The 19,512-nt window shown below is 36.9% G+C and overlaps 1 protein-coding gene across 2 annotated transcripts in view; it reads right to left on the bottom strand.

Moving 5' to 3' along the window:
- The window catches only part of cntnap3 (contactin associated protein family member 3), a 113,260-nt gene that overhangs the window by 15,133 nt on the left and 78,615 nt on the right, over positions 1-19,512 (bottom strand). For both annotated transcript variants that reach the window (XM_036528677.1, XM_036528678.1), the window contains 9 exons: positions 11,767-11,873; positions 10,369-10,488; positions 6,988-7,185; positions 6,000-6,156; positions 5,595-5,722; positions 5,199-5,369; positions 3,776-3,994; positions 2,528-2,767; positions 1,382-1,606 (listed from right to left, as the gene is read on the bottom strand). In XM_036528677.1, coding sequence (XP_036384570.1) covers positions 1,382-1,606; positions 2,528-2,767; positions 3,776-3,994; positions 5,199-5,369; positions 5,595-5,722; positions 6,000-6,156; positions 6,988-7,185; positions 10,369-10,488; positions 11,767-11,873 — 1,565 coding nt within the window. The remainder of the gene's footprint in view (positions 1-1,381; positions 1,607-2,527; positions 2,768-3,775; positions 3,995-5,198; positions 5,370-5,594; positions 5,723-5,999; positions 6,157-6,987; positions 7,186-10,368; positions 10,489-11,766; positions 11,874-19,512) is intronic.

Raw genomic sequence — 19,512 nt, forward strand, 5'->3', positions numbered from 1 at the left:
CACATATGCACAAAAATGCTCTAATCTAAGACAAACTAATCGCTCTGAGTTCGTTTTGAGGGCTGAAAGGAACCAAGTGTGAAAACACCCTGTGTAGTCACTCAATATTAAAAAAGTAAATGTATACATATATTATTTCATTGGAAGTTTCTTTTGTAATTACTTATGATATTGGTAAGATAAATGACCCTACAGTATAAATTTAATAAAACTTGCCTACCAATTTAAGGGTAATGCAAGTCAAGCATAAACATTTTTGGTGTTTCATGTAAAGAGTCAGTGTTTACAAGTAATAATGATGATAGTTACTCATTAGTTTCAAAGAAGTTTATTTTCATAAGAAGTAATTGCAACCAGTTCTTTCCAAGTAAATATATTAGGAACTGAAGTGGTGTTACTAGTAATTACTCATTCGTTTCATCAGAATTTCTTAATCACTATTAAATTCAATTCACATACTCAATACCAGGTGAATAGTGTGCCATAAAATAAAGTGCTTCTGATTTTTTTCATACTCACATGGGCAAAAAAGAACAAAATGAAAAAAAAAAAACAAAGAGTGTACATAAATATGAAAGCAATATGCAATTGTGCTTAACATGCTACTTAGGAACAGCAAGAAATTTTCAGATATGACAAGGATTTCACCAAAAAAATCCCTTGCTCTAGATAAAGACAACCTGCAACATGCAGCGAAGTGTGCTGTGTATATTCTCAAATGCCAGTCAAAAAGCAGTGTGAACTAGCAGTATGGATAGCCAATTACTACTGTCTGCATTTCATATGGGATGAAACCAGGCAGCTGTCATGGAATAACACAATGTTCTCCAATATGTCATCTGGGCTTCCTGGAGCGACTAGCCCTTGCAGGACCGGTCACAGGTGGATGTACAGCAGAGTAGGGGAGTGCTCATTGCACTGTCCGCTAAAATCTGTCAGTTCATTTCCAGCTACACTTTTGAAGGGGATTCATTCCATTTAAAATTATTACTCTCTGCACAAAGTAGTCACCCAATTTCACCCACAGATGTACAGAGGTCTTTATTATTCTACAAAAATGAAAGAAAACAAAACAAAAAACACTACATTCCCATGAGGCCATGATGTTTGAAGTGCATGTGCCTTTGAAGTACTTGAAGTATTGTACAGTATGTCCTATAGACCATCTCACAAGATGCATGTTTTTAAGTTGTAGCCCCCTGGAATGTATCCAAGGTAGATGATTGTGTTTTCTTATACATATTATTCATATGAGCTGTAATGCAATAGCATCTGACAGCAGTCAATGTCTTCTGAGATTTGGAATCTTACATTAACCGTCTTAAGCCACAGCAAATACAAATTAGTAATTGGATAATTTCAAATTGGTTGATCAACTTACCATTTCTGTTGAGCAGAACTGCAAGATATTCCCTGTAGTAGGAGTTAACATACAAGAGCAGTGCTGGAGCTTGTGTCGTCCTGAAACTGAATGTGATGTTCTCACCTCGAAGAGTTAAATCAGAATAAATGGAAGATGACTGAGTACTTGAGTTTTTTGTCAGTTCATACGGCTCCTTGAAAGTATATGTCACAGATGTTCCTGGTTTAAAGTAAGCAGAAAGCTCTGAAATGATAAAGGGGAACACATTTAATTAAAACAATTAAAACAACGCGTACATCTATTTAAAAAGCCTCTGATATCATACTTGTGCCTAGTGCTAGCATCAGACAATCTAGACCTTGCAGGTAAAAATACACTGACCTTTTATCTTACTGCTTTATCATAATGCTGAGAATATAAAACCTCTCATTAATCCGTCATGACATGCAGAAATGCCCCAGATTTGAACTGCTGACTTATGTACACTGTTGAACATCTGGCTAAATATAGCTTAGATGAACATCAGTGTGAAAAGCCCACCTGCCAGACAGATGAGGGCAGGGATGTGAAGACCTGACATAAGGTGTTCATAGAATTGGTATGTTAAGTCTTAACATTTGTTTAGCCTTAATAATCAAACTATCTTGCGACTTGTTCACTTGAGAGAACATATTTAGCACAACAAAAAAACCCTGACAGTAACAGTTTTACCATCTCAGAAGTCAATCGGTCAACTGAATTATTTCAGTCACTTGTGGATGTTCGGGTTATCAAAACTGTATTTGGCTGAAATTAGTGGGCAGCATTAACGCTGATCCCCTCAGCATTGCTGGGCTACTAAATTATACCACCGTCATTGAATAACCCCAGTACTCTGTTCTATTGATGATTGAGCTGCCTCTGTGATGAGGAGTATCCCTTCATCCTTTAAGTATAAGTTGTGCAACCATTAGTGGGCCTCATTAAATGATCCAAAGAAAGATTTCTGAAGGTATCTGTTATTGTGCTGAAAATGCACATAGTAAAGACAATGGAACATTTGCTCTAGACACTGTTCAAGGTTATATTAAGGAATGCATGACCTTTTGCCAATTTAAATCAAGAGTTAAAGCCTTGGCAATGTAAATTGGCCAATACATTTAACCATGAAATGAACCCATTTACCTTTTTTGCAGAAAGGTCCTGTAAATGCAGACAAGCTGCAATCGCATGAGAATCCATTATATTTCTCCACACATTTCCCTTCATTCTGACAAAGGCTGCCATAGCTGCTGCAGTGCCCTGGGCAACCTGGTTTGACTCCAGGCGTGATTTTGGCCCGTTCCTCAAGATCCAGTGTTATTCCATTTAGTTGTAGAGAACGAATGCACCCAAGAAAACCTTTCTGCCTTGAAGCAGTTCCTCCTGCAGAAACAAAAAGAGGCATTTTTCTCCCCCCCAATTATTATTCGTTTCCACGGTAGACCTATCCCTGTGATTCATTTTCTATTTTCGTCTCTTGAAAACATAATTTTGGCACCGACTTGGAGTCTGAAAAGGCCATTTCGTGACAATGCTAAAAACAAAGCTGTGAAAAGAAAAGTATATGAATCTGACTCCTATAAAATGTTTTCTTTTTCCATTTCTGCCAGTTAACCACCTCTCTTTCTCCTGAGCTGACACATATTCTAACCCTGGCAGCAAGTCAGAACAAAGAATTCAAGTCTTTCAAAAGCACAGAATCAGTGGGTCATCACTGCTTGACTTCATCTGGATACTTCTTAGTTTCACCATGGAAAGCATTTCAAAACTAGTCTTTTCCTTTCTTCTTGTGGCCATGCATAACAGCATGAAGCACAGTGTTGAGTTAATGAGGTTTTGACCAATTTTGACCAAGGTGCTTGAAAAAGGAAAACAGAATGTCACCGAGTCATCTGTCCCACAAAACTATTCTCTTTAAATACAATTTTGATTATGTAATAGTCATCCAAATAAATGCAGTAATATATCTACCCACAGTTAAAAAAAATAGGTGACAGAATTAAAGTTGACTGGTTCTGAAATTTTAATCAGTCAAATGGCAGTTTTTTTCCATGAGTGGCTTTTATTTACTGTTTAGGCACATGTAGCCTGTAGTATCAGAAGCAATTTTTATGGTAACTAATCTAGCTAGCTGTATTTCTGAATTTTTGAGATTGAAGAGAATACCATGAGCTGGCCACAACTGGAACTCTAAAATAAAGCATGTAATTCACTAATATTGGATTAAAGCCTAATTAAGAGGCATAAAAATCTCATTAAAACAAAATCCAAAAAAAGACATTTATCAAATGAAGACAATTCAAATCCCTGTTCTTTTATACAAAGTCAATAGTCAATGCGTTCTTACAGGTGCTCATGTCAGGAAGCCTAATGGGGGAAACGATATCCTACCTACAAATAATTGGCTGTTGAGCTGCAGATGAATATGTCCATCTGTAGGAGCCTTCTGTGTCCTACTCGGTAAATGATCCACTTGCAGCAAGGCTTCTTTCACATTCCTCTCCGCTTTCACATAGTGCCACTGGTTGTCATTTAATTGAGTGGGTGTCTCCACTCTCACTTCAAAAGGACCATTTCCCACATCGTATGAAAACACTACTTCAGAAGGGGCTGGAAGTTAAAAGATTTTGAAGAACAGTACACCTCGTGAATTCACTTTTTTTTCCTACGTAAACTAGCATTTCTCTTCGTGCAGAGAGGCCTTGAATAATAAGTAAACAAACAAATAACCAGGAAAACAAGGTGATTTTTGTCCTGAGAAACCTCGACATTTTGACTGTTTTTTTTTTCTAAGCCTTACATAATCTTTGGCTCCCCTCTTCTGCATAACCTCCACTTCATCTTGTGTCTGCACAAACAAACACCTCACTTAATTTTCTGCCTTCCTTGACTTCAAGTCCTGAAAATTCATGGGAACTGATCAATGCATCACATTTACATGAACATGTTTTAAGATAAAGTACAAACACACCTGCTGTTTTGAGATACTTTGACAATCAACATTAATGAAAAAAAATATAGAAAGTATTCAAGAATCTAAAAAATATGTTGGTGCACAGTTGTCTCTCAAGGAATATTTGTCATGGAAGTATTTTAATCATTTCTTAAGTATGTTAAAATGAACTTCATTTCATTTAACTCGACTAGGCCACTCAATGTGTAGACTCTGAGACTTCAGATGAATATAAACTGGGCAACTCAGTGAGGAAAGGGCCTTTTCAATATTTTTTAAGACCGGGAGAAAAAAACACAATGCAGTAAAAATGATGATAATCTGTTCCGACCTTATTAATATTCTCTGCACACTTCTATCTTTCCACTTAAGGCAAAAAGCCTTGATGTCCTGACTTATTTGAAGGACTGGCAGGGTTCATTTTGCAATCATTACTGTAGTTTTCAGGTTGATGGGTTTTTTAAAATGTATTTCTAGTCCATTGTTAAATTTCACAAAAATAGTATGGCCATTTTCTGTGATTGCTCTAGATTTAACCTGGGTTTAATTATTTATTCAATTGCATTGTTTGTTTAAGAGCTGGGGCAACATTGTCATTAAAAACAACAAAAACAAATAGAAATAAGTGCTCATTTAGGTGCACTGAGGCCGTATTGAATATGCCAACATAATAAACGGCTAAGACAAAACCTCTGTCAACTGTATGAGTGTCTTGTGTATTACAGACTAACTTTTAAGTTGTCCATGCTAAAGAACAAAAGAGATAAAGAATGAAAACAAAGTATTAGAAAAATAGTGCGGTTAATGTTTGGACATTACTTGTGAAGCCACTCTAAATTCTGACATTTTGCACATACTTACAGCTGAGCTCGATCCGTATGAAATCTTTAATTCCAAGATTTTCCAGGAACACACCAGATGTGGCTGTGGTCTTGAACAAAAAGGATATGTCAGCGCTTAGCTCCCCTTGGAACGTGGGAAAGTGGAGATAGGACGTCTCCTTATTGAAAAAGGCAGCATTCCAAAAGTTCTCTAGTCAGAATGAATGTAAAAAGAAATGACATGTAATGACATCATGACACAGTGTAATGTTTTATCAATGGTCGGCCTTCCTACATGTACTACAACTGTGAAAAAAGTTAATTTCAGTGCACAAATTGAAAAGTTATCCAATAGGAGACTGTTTATTATTCCCAAATTTAAAAAATTGTGCCATTTAAAAACATTGCATTCTTACACGACAAGTTTATTACTCACTGTCACCGTAGCACTGCAGATGGCCGACTTTATAAGCTGCCTCAGAATCGGCTCTGTTTATGTCACCAAAAGATATTTCAGTGATGGGCAAATGGTCTTTAAATGATAGCAGACCTGAATCATTTGTCCTGTCAAAGTAAATGGAATGCATTACAAATAACCTGCTGTCTTTTAAGCTTTACTCAATACATTGAGACCTGTGATTACTCAACATTTCAAACCATGTTTACTAGTACTTTTTTACTGCACTGAGAATTGCTCACTTAACACAAACAGCTAAGAAAAACATGCCTAAAAATGCAATAAATGAATATGATTCAATAGAGCAGAGCAGGTTATGTTTTATAAAAATGCACCTGTTGTATTTTTTAACACAAATAACAAGATTCAAAAACAGGGCTGTACCATTCTTTCCGGTCTGCATCACAGTTGCAATAGTAATTGGAATCAATGCAGTTGTCTTCCTGGCCACAGGAGCATTTCTGGATCCCTGGTGTTGCTCCGCCCCAGTAGGTGTGTACTTCACGTGTTCTCCCCATCCACCAGGTCAATGGCGCACCATCTTAGATACACACAGAACATTGATTATTGAACCACATGAAAGAAAGCAAGCAATATGTAAATATGTACTGTACTTCCTGATAGGATTTCTACTGAGTTAAAGTTCCAATTACCAACCATTACAAGAACTGACTCTTGGAGCATAGTGACTTAAAACAGCGCAATATATATATATATATATATATATATATATATATATATATATATATATATATATATATATATATATATATATATATATATACATATTTTTTCTTTGGTAGGAAGTGAGACAATGCTAATGTAAATATACTTGCTACCAAAGAGCACCCACCTCCCAGTGCTTACTGATCAGGTTTATCCATTTGTACTTACCTGTCTAAATATAAAGAGGCAGAATTTAATGCTGTGTTCTTCATTTGACATTTTGTGATGGTATATATTTATTTTTCAAATTATTTTCCTTTGAAGGGATATGCAGAAATGAGACTGTTTATAGACAGGAAACATGTGTTGTGTTCTACTACCTCACTACTTCATGTTCGTCCAAGCATACTGTTAACCTAAACATATGGGCAACACACACACACACACACACACAGATACTGAGTTCATAAGTTAAAAAAAAAAAAAAAAAAAAACTTTTAACACTGTGTACAAAATGTTTTAAATGGGTCTTTATATTAATCCACCCAGATAATTAATCAATTTGCAGCAAATAGCATAATGATCCATTTAAGATGCCTATTTATACTCCATCTGTACAGTGCAAACACGGCAAATTGAAAAGCAGCTTAATAAGCCTGACCTTTATTGAGAGCGGGATCAATAATCTTAATAAAAAAAGGCTTACCAGGTGTGTTTAAGAGGCGTGACTTTTTGCAGTGGTAGGACACTTCCTGTTCGCAGTGCTCTGCTTGGTTAATTATAGCCTCAAGCTGTTCCATGTTGGCGGAATAGTTAAAGTAGACTAAGTGCTGACTTATCCCACCAGAAGATTTTAATTTAGTCAGCTCTGTGTTATTGTGCTGTATCACCATCCATGTCTTGTCTGGAAGAACATAGGGGAGGAAGATCTTGTAATTATGGTTTCATATACATTAACTATTCAAAAGTACTGACATAAATAAAGAAGACAAATGGGTTACAAGGGAAGGTGGATAAGGGCAATGTAGACAATACTCTGGAGGTCCACAGTTCTCAACTGTGGCCTGACTGTGAGTACTGAAGTTGAGCAAAATGTGCACTTCTACCTCTTCAATTCTGGAACAATATTTTGCATTCATTCTAGTGATCAACAAATGCACAATCATGCCTCAAACTAAAACAGGTAATAAACTTTTTAAATAAAAATAACTATAAAATAAATAAAATAACTTTCTTATTAAAGTTGTTATTCAGCATTGAAGAAGGAGCACTACAGCATTTAGAAGTCCCCTATGTCTTGCTACATTCCCATTGTAAGGTTTTTTTTTTTTTTTACCCACTGCTGCTATGGGTTAGAGTTACAGGTAAGAGTGTTAAAACGGTGCGAGAGATAATGGCACACATCATTACCCCTCGGAAGTGTCACCTCCTGAGCTGTGATGCACAGGTTTGCAGAAGGGGATGACGACATTATGCATGGAATCAATTGAGATGATTGTACAAAGATACCAGGCACCTAAAATGCATGGGGCTGAAAGGTTTGAGGTACGCTCCATTTCCACATAAAAGTAAATGTGACCCATTCAGGATCATGCCCGTAACCAGCTATGAGGTCACCGAGGTCCAGACCTCGGTAATTTTTTTTAGAGCTAAAAATAAAATTTGACAACATTGACAAAACCTAAACACCAACCTCCCTGGACCTCACTATTTTTCAAACCCTGGTTACGGCCATGTTCAGGACATCACGGCACACCTATTGCCACCTGTCACCACCTACTTTTTTGCTAAATACAGTACAATAATGTAATAAACAACTACCTTTTCAAAAACAAAGACTTGAGACATTTCTAGCCGGTTGCTGTTCTTATGTAATCTGTAGGAATATCAAATGCTGCTCATTGAAAACAGGATCCTGCCACTTTCATGAAATGTTCCCTTTGTATATGTAACTCCTCATTTTATTACATTTCCGCCTTTCTCAGTAAAAGAAATAAGCCTGCTCTTTTGTTAATTATTTCTGCCCATTGGAAATGAACCAAGCCATTTCAGTTTTTTTTTTCTTTTGTACTGCTCACATCTTCTGCTTGCATTCAAGATTTCACAGGCCTTTATTAATTTCCATAAAACCCAAGACCTATGTGGCATCCATGACAAAACTGTAGCCTTACTTATTATATCTGAGGCTTGTACAAAGTTACATTTATTTCAAGGATCCATTAGGCAATTCCTTGCATTAAGATTTTTTGTACATCTTGGAGTAATAACTGACCCTGATCTCTCTCAGGCATGTACATCTAACATCTTGAGAGGTGTTTTTCGTCCTGAGATGTACATCCAAACTTAAGCAATTCCTCTGAGTCAAAGCTGCCAGAAAAATGATCAAGTCATTTGTCTCATCAGGCAGCACAAACTGCACCCTAACTGGCCATCAACTACAAACTACAGTAGTATCAAGCAGCATCAATCATGATATATATACAGTATATATATATATATATATATATATATATATATATATATATATATATATATATATATATATATATATGTATGTGTGTGTGTGTGTGTGTGTGTGTGTGTGTGTGTGTGTGCGCATGCATGAATGTCCACATAAAATCCACAATGGTGTCCCTTGTCTTTTAAATTCCACACTAATTTATTTGAAGTATAGCGTTATATGGACTGCTTCCTGACTGCCTAATAGAGCCATTAATTCTGTATAACTGTGCATGAACTGTGAATTACACTCACTGTATAGTGTGCTCCGGCTACGAACAACAAAACAGGGGCAGCACCTTTCATTAAGAGAGCCACAGAAGTGATGAATAATCGACCAGAATTGATACAGCTTTCCCATGCTGTGAAGATTGCTGGAAGGCCCTTTTCAAATAAATGACAATACATGGGATGAAAGTGAGGTATACTGTATATATTTTTAATCATTTGAAATAGTTCAATTTTAATTTGTCAATCTGGTAGTTTTTACCTCGAAACAGTTCAAGATCAACTCAAATGTGCACTGATCTATAACTGAATTGCCTGGCTAAGGTAATGAAATGATAATAAGATAATATTAACAATTAACTGCAAGATAAATAGGCGTGCACATTCTGAGAATACTGCCAAGACACTGACTACACACCACTGCTTTTCTGCTTTCATGAATGAAATATAATTTTTTACAGCTGATTAGAAACTCAGGGTTGGTCAAAATTGGAGTAAATTTACAGGGCGATAGATTGGCTTTCCATATTAGTTAGCTTTCCAGCAGACTCATTTTGACAAGTATGTTTCTTGATGGATTCACTCCAATATGTGTGGGCTTTGATGGAGAGTTCATTACAATCTGTTCTTTTTCTAACCATGATTGGCACTGCCATTGAGCCAAGTGCATCCCTTTAATGAACCATAGTAATTGTGTAGCAAGGAGAAGTAATGGAGAATGTTGAAATATGCTGAAAAAAAATAATAGTGTCTTTCTTTGGAGGGTCAAGTTTGATGAAAGCATTCTTCATTTTACAGTAAAAATTTGCAAAGAACCTTGCCGAGAGCAGAAAACCAAAGAGACGTTAGAAAGACAGCTGTCACAGGCAAAAACAGAGACGGCTCCAGATAGCAAGTTCATTTTAACATATGCAATCTGTCTCACAAGGAAGAGTGGTCCCCTTTTCTCTGGGGATTCCTTTGATGTTTCTGGTTCCTGCTTGAAATAAAAGATTTTCTTAGGAATATTAATTCTATAACACCTCTGACTATAATGTGATATACTGCCCTGTACCCCATAACCTCCCTAAATGCCCATTAAGACAGATGAGTATGTATTTTCTTTTTAATTCGCACTCTCACACTTTTTGGTCTATATATAATTCAAAGACAAATGGATCCAAAGGCAAATAATACCTAGTTCATTTGCTGTTGTCTTTTATCAGTTATTTTTTTCCTATGTTGACTTGAGAGTTAAGTTCAGTGCCCCCCATGGAGGCATGTGACAGCACCTGTGTGGTTGCACAGTGGATCTGAAGGCAATGTCATGACGCTGCCAAAATGACTTAATCATTAGGATGCAAAGAAGTGTTCAGCATACCTGTCATGTTGCAGTAGACTAGCTGTGGGTTGAGTGGACCACTTCCATCCAAGTCAATATAATAAAACCCAGATGAATTCCCCTTGTGTTTGTATGCCTCACAGGACTGTTCATAAATAGCTATAAGACACAGACACATATACAAAGAAATTATATTCAGGCATTAGTTGTTTCTAATGTTTTTCAAAGAATTTTTGTGCTAAGGACATTTGCCAGACCAAAGTGGTCACTATACGCATGTACATTTGAGTGAAGAACTACATTTTCAATACAGGATTTAATAAATAATTCAGTAGCACTGGCTTCATTAACAGCAGCAAAACACACTTTATATGTGTCGTAGACTAATTGGGATTATTGGATATACTGAGCTCTTATGAACTAATGCCATATAGCCCCCCTGGGATCTTCAATAAGAGCGTGCTAAGTAAGGGACCTAGATCTTTTGAATCACAACTTAAGCACCTCTTTGCCTTAAGTTGTGTACTATGTGCCTGTGATGTCTGGAGCCATAATCCACACTGACTATACAACATGATAAACTTGCAAAAATAACTTCTAATTGTACATTTCTGAAACAGTGGAAGTCTTTAAAGTTACAGGAAGCCTGCTGGGCTTTCTATCTGGGAAGATGACAGAACTCAGTGAGGCATGGTCTTAGTCTGGAATGGCTTTTAACCAAGTCTAAAAATGCAAAATGATTGCATTATTAATGTGTAACATTACTGTGTAACTGAAAGATGGGGTATTAAAAAACACCGTAGGCTATCTTAAAGGTTGATAGTTTCTGTAAGGGCTGACTGTGAGATAATATTTCTTGAAATGGAACTGTTTATCTTCTCTGGATTTATACTGGTTGAATCTAAATATTAAATAACTTAAAGGTATATAAATCCATCAAAACTGTGACTGTATGCCTGCAGTATATTACAATATGGCTTCCCTCTCTGAATGGGAATTACACCTTCCCAGCTTTCTTCTACCCCATACACCAATTAACTTCATGCTTAATCATTCCTGTTTCTAAAACATTAATTTGATTGATCAAGTTCTAAGTAAAATCAAATTATGCAAAGAAAATCACTATGAAGCCTTTTTCTTGCATTTCTCTTACTTTTAGCAACTCATGTGTGAAAGTGTTAAATAGGCGAGCTATTATATTTGACTGACAACAGCTTAGTTTCGTGTGAACCTTCCACACAATTTATGATGACTGTGGACTCAGATAGGCTTTTCAGATCATTAAAAGCTCTTCCTTAATCCCTATCAATGTAGAAGCTTTGTCAAGTGGACTGCTTCCACAGGACTTGGTCTATCAGAGATAAGCATTTGACCTTGAATCAAATTAGTCTTTTTGTTCAGTGACTACTTTTGTATAATGGATGGTTAGACACTTACAGCTGTGACATGTCGCTCCAATGTAGCCCGAGTTGGAGCAATTGCAGTAGAATGTATTCCAGGACTGTGTGCACTTTCCCCCATGTTCACAATGGCTGGGGGAACATCTGAAATGAAGAGGCCATTCATAATTCAAAAAGAAAAGTAAAGGTATGTAAAATAGCCACAAAATGTCCTTGACCTTATGTGCAATTCATGACTGAAAAAAAAAGTTTCTTAACTATAAAACATGATTTTTTAAAATGTGAAATAATACCCTATGCTCTCAGACAAACTTCATCATCTATTACTACTAAACATAGAGACACAAATTGCTCTATATGCAATGCATCTGAATTATAAAACAACAACAAAGCTTTGCCTTTCACATATGCCATGGCTCATCTTCAAAATGTTTCATCAAAAACTCATTTAGCACATTGTGGGTGTCATTACCACAAGTGGTGCACAATATGAGCGGTTCTAAGTTACAGAAAAAAAGCCCTTATGTTTTCACCATGAATTGTGATCCTGCATTTAGGGAAGAAGTTCAATAATTTTCTATTCAACTTTTTCTTTAGACAAACTGTGTAAGACCAGCTAGATAGTGTGGGGATTAGGGTTAGCGTTTAATTGCCTGTAGAAGGTAGAGTTCTGAGGATTCTTGTGTCTTTGATCCATGTTGATGCATTGATGACATGGTTTTGATATGGGGATACTTGGATCAATTTGCAACATCAGAGAAAAGATATGCAATTCCAAAGATAAGAAACAACATATCAACTTGCAGTCTTTACTGAGGTGCCCCATTAAGCCCCAGACACTGCAAGTGTTTTTCTTCACCATGTTAGGTGGTTACAGTCTTGATTGTACCATGATACAAAGATTGTACTCCTATGCTGGGCAAACAGATGATCACGAACTTGTGCATGGAAATGTACATGCTAGTTAAATGATCTAATTAAACACCAAAATGAACCATTGTGCTGGATAAACATTCTGCATGAACTCCAAATAAGGGAACAGCCTCTTCCCAATGAGCTAATTAACCACAGGTGAAACGTCAGAGCATTGCTGACATATGCAAAACACTATGTGTGCACATATGTAAAACACATATGTAAAACACTCTTGCCACATGTTACAACTTTTACTGTTTTATTAATTTATTAGCATAATTATGGCCATGCAATAGACACTTTACAGCGACATTAACCACTTTCATCACCTAAAGTGGCATAGCAACAATCTCAATTTTTATCTGTATGACAAGACTGAATGTATGCAATACATACAAGGAAACATGTAAGTGTTCATAGGTTATCCCATTCACAGAAGATTTATCTTGCATTTCCTCTCATGAATTCCTCACATACAGGTAGGTAGGTCTTTGCTATATTCATAACACCTTCCACACTGACAGCCTGTGGCGATGCATTACTAACTAATGCTACAACAATAAAGATTGCAACAAAGAAGATACATTCTTTTCAGCGGATCCATTCCTATACTTATACGTTATTCTTAATTTAAGAACTCTTGACTGAGGCGAGGCCTATGGACTATGAAAATTTTGCTGTGTAAAGCTATATAAAATATTAAGATCAGATGAAAAATAACTGAAACATTTGCCATCCCAACTATTCCCACCGTTCAGACATAGATTTAAAATGGCATTTGAAGAAAAAGGTTTAGAATCCCTAACTGAGCTTGAAATCATTTACTTTTGGCAGCGATACAAGAAGACTACTGAGCTGCATCGCATGAACTTAAAACTGGCTACTGTCACACAGCAAGCTTTGTTCTCTATTAATGTCTCTGTTTTACTAATGGAAAACATAATCTAGCATGAGGCATCCACTGAAGTCCTACACTGCACATACCCACAGTCTGCAGATTTACCCAGTCTCTAGATGTGAATAACAGCGTAATGCAGGGTGTTTGGCACCTGGTCGATTGACACGTAGGAGAATCACTGCCTCTTTAAAGCATGAAACAAAGACTCCGCAATACAGAATCTCTGGTTTACAGTGATTGATAGCTCCATATGAATGCAACAAAAAGAAGCCGTAGGAGTACAGTGGGGTTTTAAGAGTGGATTGAGAGTAAGAATTAGACCAGTTATTTATGACTGTGTTTAACTGAAGGAGTGTGCCAAATTGAGAGTGACCCTTCTCATTACTATAACTGAGGGAGCCACATCTTCCCTTAATACATATTTTACAGTGCAGACAGGAACACTCAAAAAGAATATTAACAACACTGCATGCGTAGAAAAATAACCATATTCTGTTTGCAGTGAAAAGAGTAGTTACCTGTTTCTAGGCAAGGTGTGACTCCTGGGCTTAAGGCAGAATGACAGGAGAGTGACATAGGTGCCCCCTGCTAACCCCTCACTTGCTATTGCTTGGTAAAGATCTGAACAGAATGACCCCAATCACAGTGATGTAACATATATGGCCCTATCACAGTGTTGCAGCCAGCAGCTGAGAGACAGTCACCACAGGCCATGGGAATAACACCTAGCTGTTTGCAGAGTTTCCCATAAGTGGCATGTCACTGTCTCTGGTGCTTTAAGTAACATCAACGAGTCTGTGGGAGATTAGACTCAATTTTCTACCAGTCAGTAGACCAGGGCTAACAACATGGCCTCAATAAAATCTTATTATTATGAGTGTAACTGCAGGACACAAGGCAATGCTTGCCTCGGCTGACAGGGCACAAGGATGCCAAATAGGACAATTTTATCCTTTCATTTTGGCTGTTCGGCAAGAGTGACCATATTAATACAGAGCAATCAGATACAAATACCCTCATATGTGGTTGCTATTCATTTTTTCAAGGAGCAAAAGCAAAACAGAATGAATCCCAGTATAATGTTGCTTCTCCTGCATGGGCCTAAGAAGATAGACAACTGGGGATTTTTTGCGATCACACACAACCATGCCCTGACTTCACAGATGCAGGAAAAGACCTATTAAGAGACAAACTGTTATTCACCATGTAAATTAGGGACCGCCTGACCAAACCTCAGCAAACTTATTTAGTGAGAAACACAAAGATAGGTGTGTCAGACTAGCAATACCACCCTGTGGTATAGCCTTTTCACACCAAAGATAAGTGGGCTTTGGTTTGTTTGTACTTAGATGAGAGACCACTTCAAAAAAGCAGGTTATTGCAGGAGGAGGTGTTGGTAGGCCTGTGTGTGTGTATGGGGGGGGGGGCAGTCTTTCCACTGGAACAAGTAAAAAAGAACACTCCACTGCAGTGATGGCTACCCTGTGCTGTCGAAGGTGCCTTCATGAGAGACATTAAACTGAAGGGCTGACTCACTGTGGTCATTAAAGATACCATGGCACTTATCGAAATAGTAGGGCTGTTAACCCCGGGGGCTTGGTCAAATTTCTAAACTGGCTGTCCACATCTGCCCATCACTCCCCTTCAGTTAATTGGTTATGCAACCATTGCAATCCCTTCCCACTCACTTTTCCACAAGGCTATTGCTGTACAGTATAACCAAGTTCTCAGTTGACATTCCTGGTAAAAATACTAATTACCATCATTTGTGAAATCTTCAGAGGTGCAAATAGGGTTACTCGGTGCTCTACCAGGCTCTCTAGCTTCAAACCAAGTAGTGAACACATAAGTGTCATCCGATTAAGTGTGCCTGACGACACCTAACGCGAAAAATGAGCTTGCTTCAGTTGGTGCACTTTAATCTTCAGCTGCAGACCTCACTTGATCACCGAGACACAACAGCTGAACTGTGTCGACAAAAGGGAGGAAAAAGAAAGCAGAAAAGATTGAAGGATGGATTCAGCAAATCTTGCAGCTGCACACCAGCTTATGAATTGCGTAGCTTTTAACAGATGGAGAGACTGCTGCTGTGGAACTGTTAAGTGCATGAAATAAGATTCCTATTAAAAGTGGTATGCTGATTTTCAAAGTTCCTGAATATATTGTTAGTATGACTTGGATTAGTGGCTCATAACCAAGATGGATAATCACTGCTCTGTGCAGTTAATCTTCCCAAATCCTCCAGAGTAACAGTACTGTTTAGACCACATCTGACAGAACTTTATAACTCCTAGGTTGTGGGATTGAACAAGAACTGTGATCACCATAGTAAATCACCTTGGTGCTATGAAATGATGTGGATCTGACATAAAAGTAGTAGGGAGGGGAGGAGCAATGCTGCATATAATCATTGGACTGTGTATAGTATGTGGATGAGATGATTTGATCAGACAGCTTGGTCGTTAGAAGAGCCATTCTGATGATTTAAAGTTTAGTGAATCTGCACAGCATCTGTGAAGCACTGAGCAAGACAAAAAAATCACATTCAACGATCAAAGGTGTGTGTGTGTGTGTTAAACACTGGACTTGCCATAATCTCAAAAAGGTTCAATTCTGTTCTTTTTTCATATTTTTCCACAATGCAAGGGTTTCCTAAGATTCTCAATAATGACCCCATAATTGGTTCATACAAATTTGTTCTTACATTACAATTTCATATACAGTATCCATTTTTGCAAAGTAAAAGGAATTACTTTCATCTGAATTAAAAATAATTTCAATTAAAAAAAATACTTTTCACCCTCGATGCTACTTAATTTTGTAATTGCTACATTAAACAACTTGCTTGCCCAGCTGATGCTCTAAACCACAGTGATTTCTATAAAGTAAATTGCATTACAACTGCAGATTTGCTATTTGTTTCTGCGTTCTGAGCAGCACACTCTCAGGGAGGTATTACTGCTAGGTTATCACATTTGCCAAATGATTGCATCTTTTTTTCTAAGGTGCAACCACAAAAGATCATACTTATGAAATGATAACCCAACAATTATTTGGTAACACCTTTTAGAAAAATTGATTTCATTTATGAAAAGAAAACTGCTTCTGTGTAACTTACAAGCACACAGAAGGAAATGCCACCAGCATTTTCAATCATTCAATGTATAATTACTTTCCCCTTGTCTAGTATTTAACCAACACTCAACTTGTAAAACTGATGACTAATCAGTAACTTCTAATGAACAATTAGCCAATTTGGAGCAACTTGGATGCACTTCAATTTTAATTTTTTACTTATTCAAAAGAACTGGGAAACAGACATAAATTGTTTATAGCACTTTTCTTAACTCATAATGAACAGTTGCACCAGTTCCATGTTTATTACCACTTGTTAAAATAAAGAATATCAATTACTAGTCCCTGTACACAATAACTGTGTGTATAAATTCATAACATGCGCTGCATAAAATTTAATTTCCTGGTAACATCAAGAGCGTGTACCAGGATGGAAGTATAAAGCCATAAAAACAGACTCATACTACTTCCTTAGTTACATGAAATGAGCAATGTTTACTGATTTCTCTGTAATTAGATAATTACATCAGTCAATTGCTAACTTGTTGTCAATCACACACAATGATTGACAGAAAAATTGTAATACTGACAATATTTTAATGAGACATGACACACAAATGTTACTTGCCAATTACTGGGTTATAACTTGATTTTTAAAGTACAGTTAATTAAATTGCTATCTATTCTCTTTGACTGTTTCAAGTGAACCATTTGTTTTAACCCAACACTGTCTAAATGTTTGTCCCGTACAAGCTTCAATTATATTGGCTGTCTCTGCTCTGTTCTTTCAGCACCTGAGGATCTTGTACTGTAATTGCTGTGGTCAGATAATTGCAATGCTCTTGAGGCAAAGGCTTGGCATATTTTCGTTAAGCTTCAATCGATTAAAATTTAATGGCCCTTATTCTAGCATTTTCCCTAAGGGATGTAATTTCTGTGAGCAGGTAGTTCACATCAGAGAACATGACTTGATCCATAGTATGACTTGATCCATTCCTATCTCTAAGAGATGTTCAACAATTATGTGATCCCAACATTTACCCAAATGTGTTTTAATCCCAAAACGTGCCAATCATCTTTTCGAACAATATGTCTACATGCAGACTATTATCATGCATAAATATTTGCAACATGAGTAGTGATCAATGTTGCGTAAACAATAGCACAACAGAGAAATTAATTGGTTTGTTTGTGCTTACTTATTCATAACACAAATGATACATTCAGACCCAGACAGATTGTGAGACGACAGCATGGCCACACAAGTAAACAGTCTTGATTTCAGCTGGCAACCAAGGCAAGTTTTTGAGTCTTCCCCTTTGATGTTTTAACATCTTTCATTTTGTGGCTTTTAACTGCATGTAAGAAACTTTATACTGGCACTTAACAGAAATGTGAGTAATATATAATTTATTTTAAATTTCACTAGAACCATTGATGAAGTCTTATCAACTTTTTTCCACTCATCTAGAACACCAGAGTCCCAATGAAGACAGTTCTATTTTCTAAGAATGGTAAAAAAAAAACCTGCTTGATATGTGTACATATTTCCACACAAACTTTACTGCACATCACATGCAAGCAAACTAAATAAAATGCTGAAAAGCATCTCATCTTGTCACAAACTCATTTCCCTGTCAGGTTCCACGATGGCCACTGCCAACTTAATAATAAAGGTCATACAACTACTATCATAATTCTTATTTGAGAATATTATTAATTCACAACTACAGTGAGTGATAAGCGTGACAGAAAGTTGAGAGGTGGTATGTTTACAAAACCATTTGTGGGTAAAAAAATTGTTTTTCAAAGAGCCATCAAGGACCTCCTATTTGCAGAGAGACTGAAATGACAATTACATGAAAGGAGATTCAAACACAAGTAGTTGTATGCAAAAATGTGCACAGTATGCAGAATCTTTCGTTACTTCCCCCTAAACTGCCCTTTCAGAATAATATATAGTCAGCAGCCTTGCCACGCATTTTTATTTTTCATCATACAGGCTTTCTGCATTATGTAATCCATACCGGGAGGAGTAGTTGTTCCTCTGTCAAGTACGCTGCGTACGCTTGATGGAATTAATTCAATTTATATTGCACCAGGAGTCTGTCCCCTTTACAAAGTTCTACATGGACATAACCAGAAGAAGCCCCAGGACACAACCCCTTCAGGTATATAATTTAGTCTATTCATCACAAGTGAGCAAATAGTTTCATACCTGACACATCCATCCCCCAAAATATTTATTTTGCTACATTGTTGGGTGTCATATTCCTGATATTGTAAATAAAGTGGACATTTTATGAAATATGCTCGATAAAATTAAGGATTAAGTGCACTGCAGGCATATGGAACAGGGGCTTGATGTGAAGCATGACATAACTAATGCAGGCGATCCATGATCATGATACAAAGGATAGCGTATCCAGAACAAAGAAGGAATAACAGAAAATAATATCCTCAAATCTACAGACAATTTGAAACATGCCAGAACTGTGAAATGTGACAAATCTCACACTATGCCTGTGTCACAATGGTTATTTTTGAAGTACGGCTACCGTTGAGCAATAACTCTACATTTCATATGGGCCACTGCTTGTGCTTTTTGCAGATTTGTTGTCAGCGTGATTGGCTTGACCACAGTAATCATCTCTTCTTGTTTTCACTGTCGCACTTGGTAAATAAGTTGTGTTATCAAAAAGTGCATCTCTCTCTAAAACGTTTCCTCCAAGTAACAAAAATCAGAGGGGAAAAAAGCTGAATTCAAAAGATAAATAAAAACTAAAGGACTGCCAGTCAGTTCATAGCTCATTCTTTCCAGTTAGAAATGCAACAGAAGTTACATTGAATACTTGAAATTACAGCAATATGACAGATTCAGATTAGAACAGCACG

The sequence above is a fragment of the Megalops cyprinoides genome, chromosome 5 (assembly GCF_013368585.1).
Source record: "Megalops cyprinoides isolate fMegCyp1 chromosome 5, fMegCyp1.pri, whole genome shotgun sequence".
Taxonomy (NCBI): Eukaryota; Metazoa; Chordata; class Actinopteri; order Elopiformes; family Megalopidae; genus Megalops; species Megalops cyprinoides.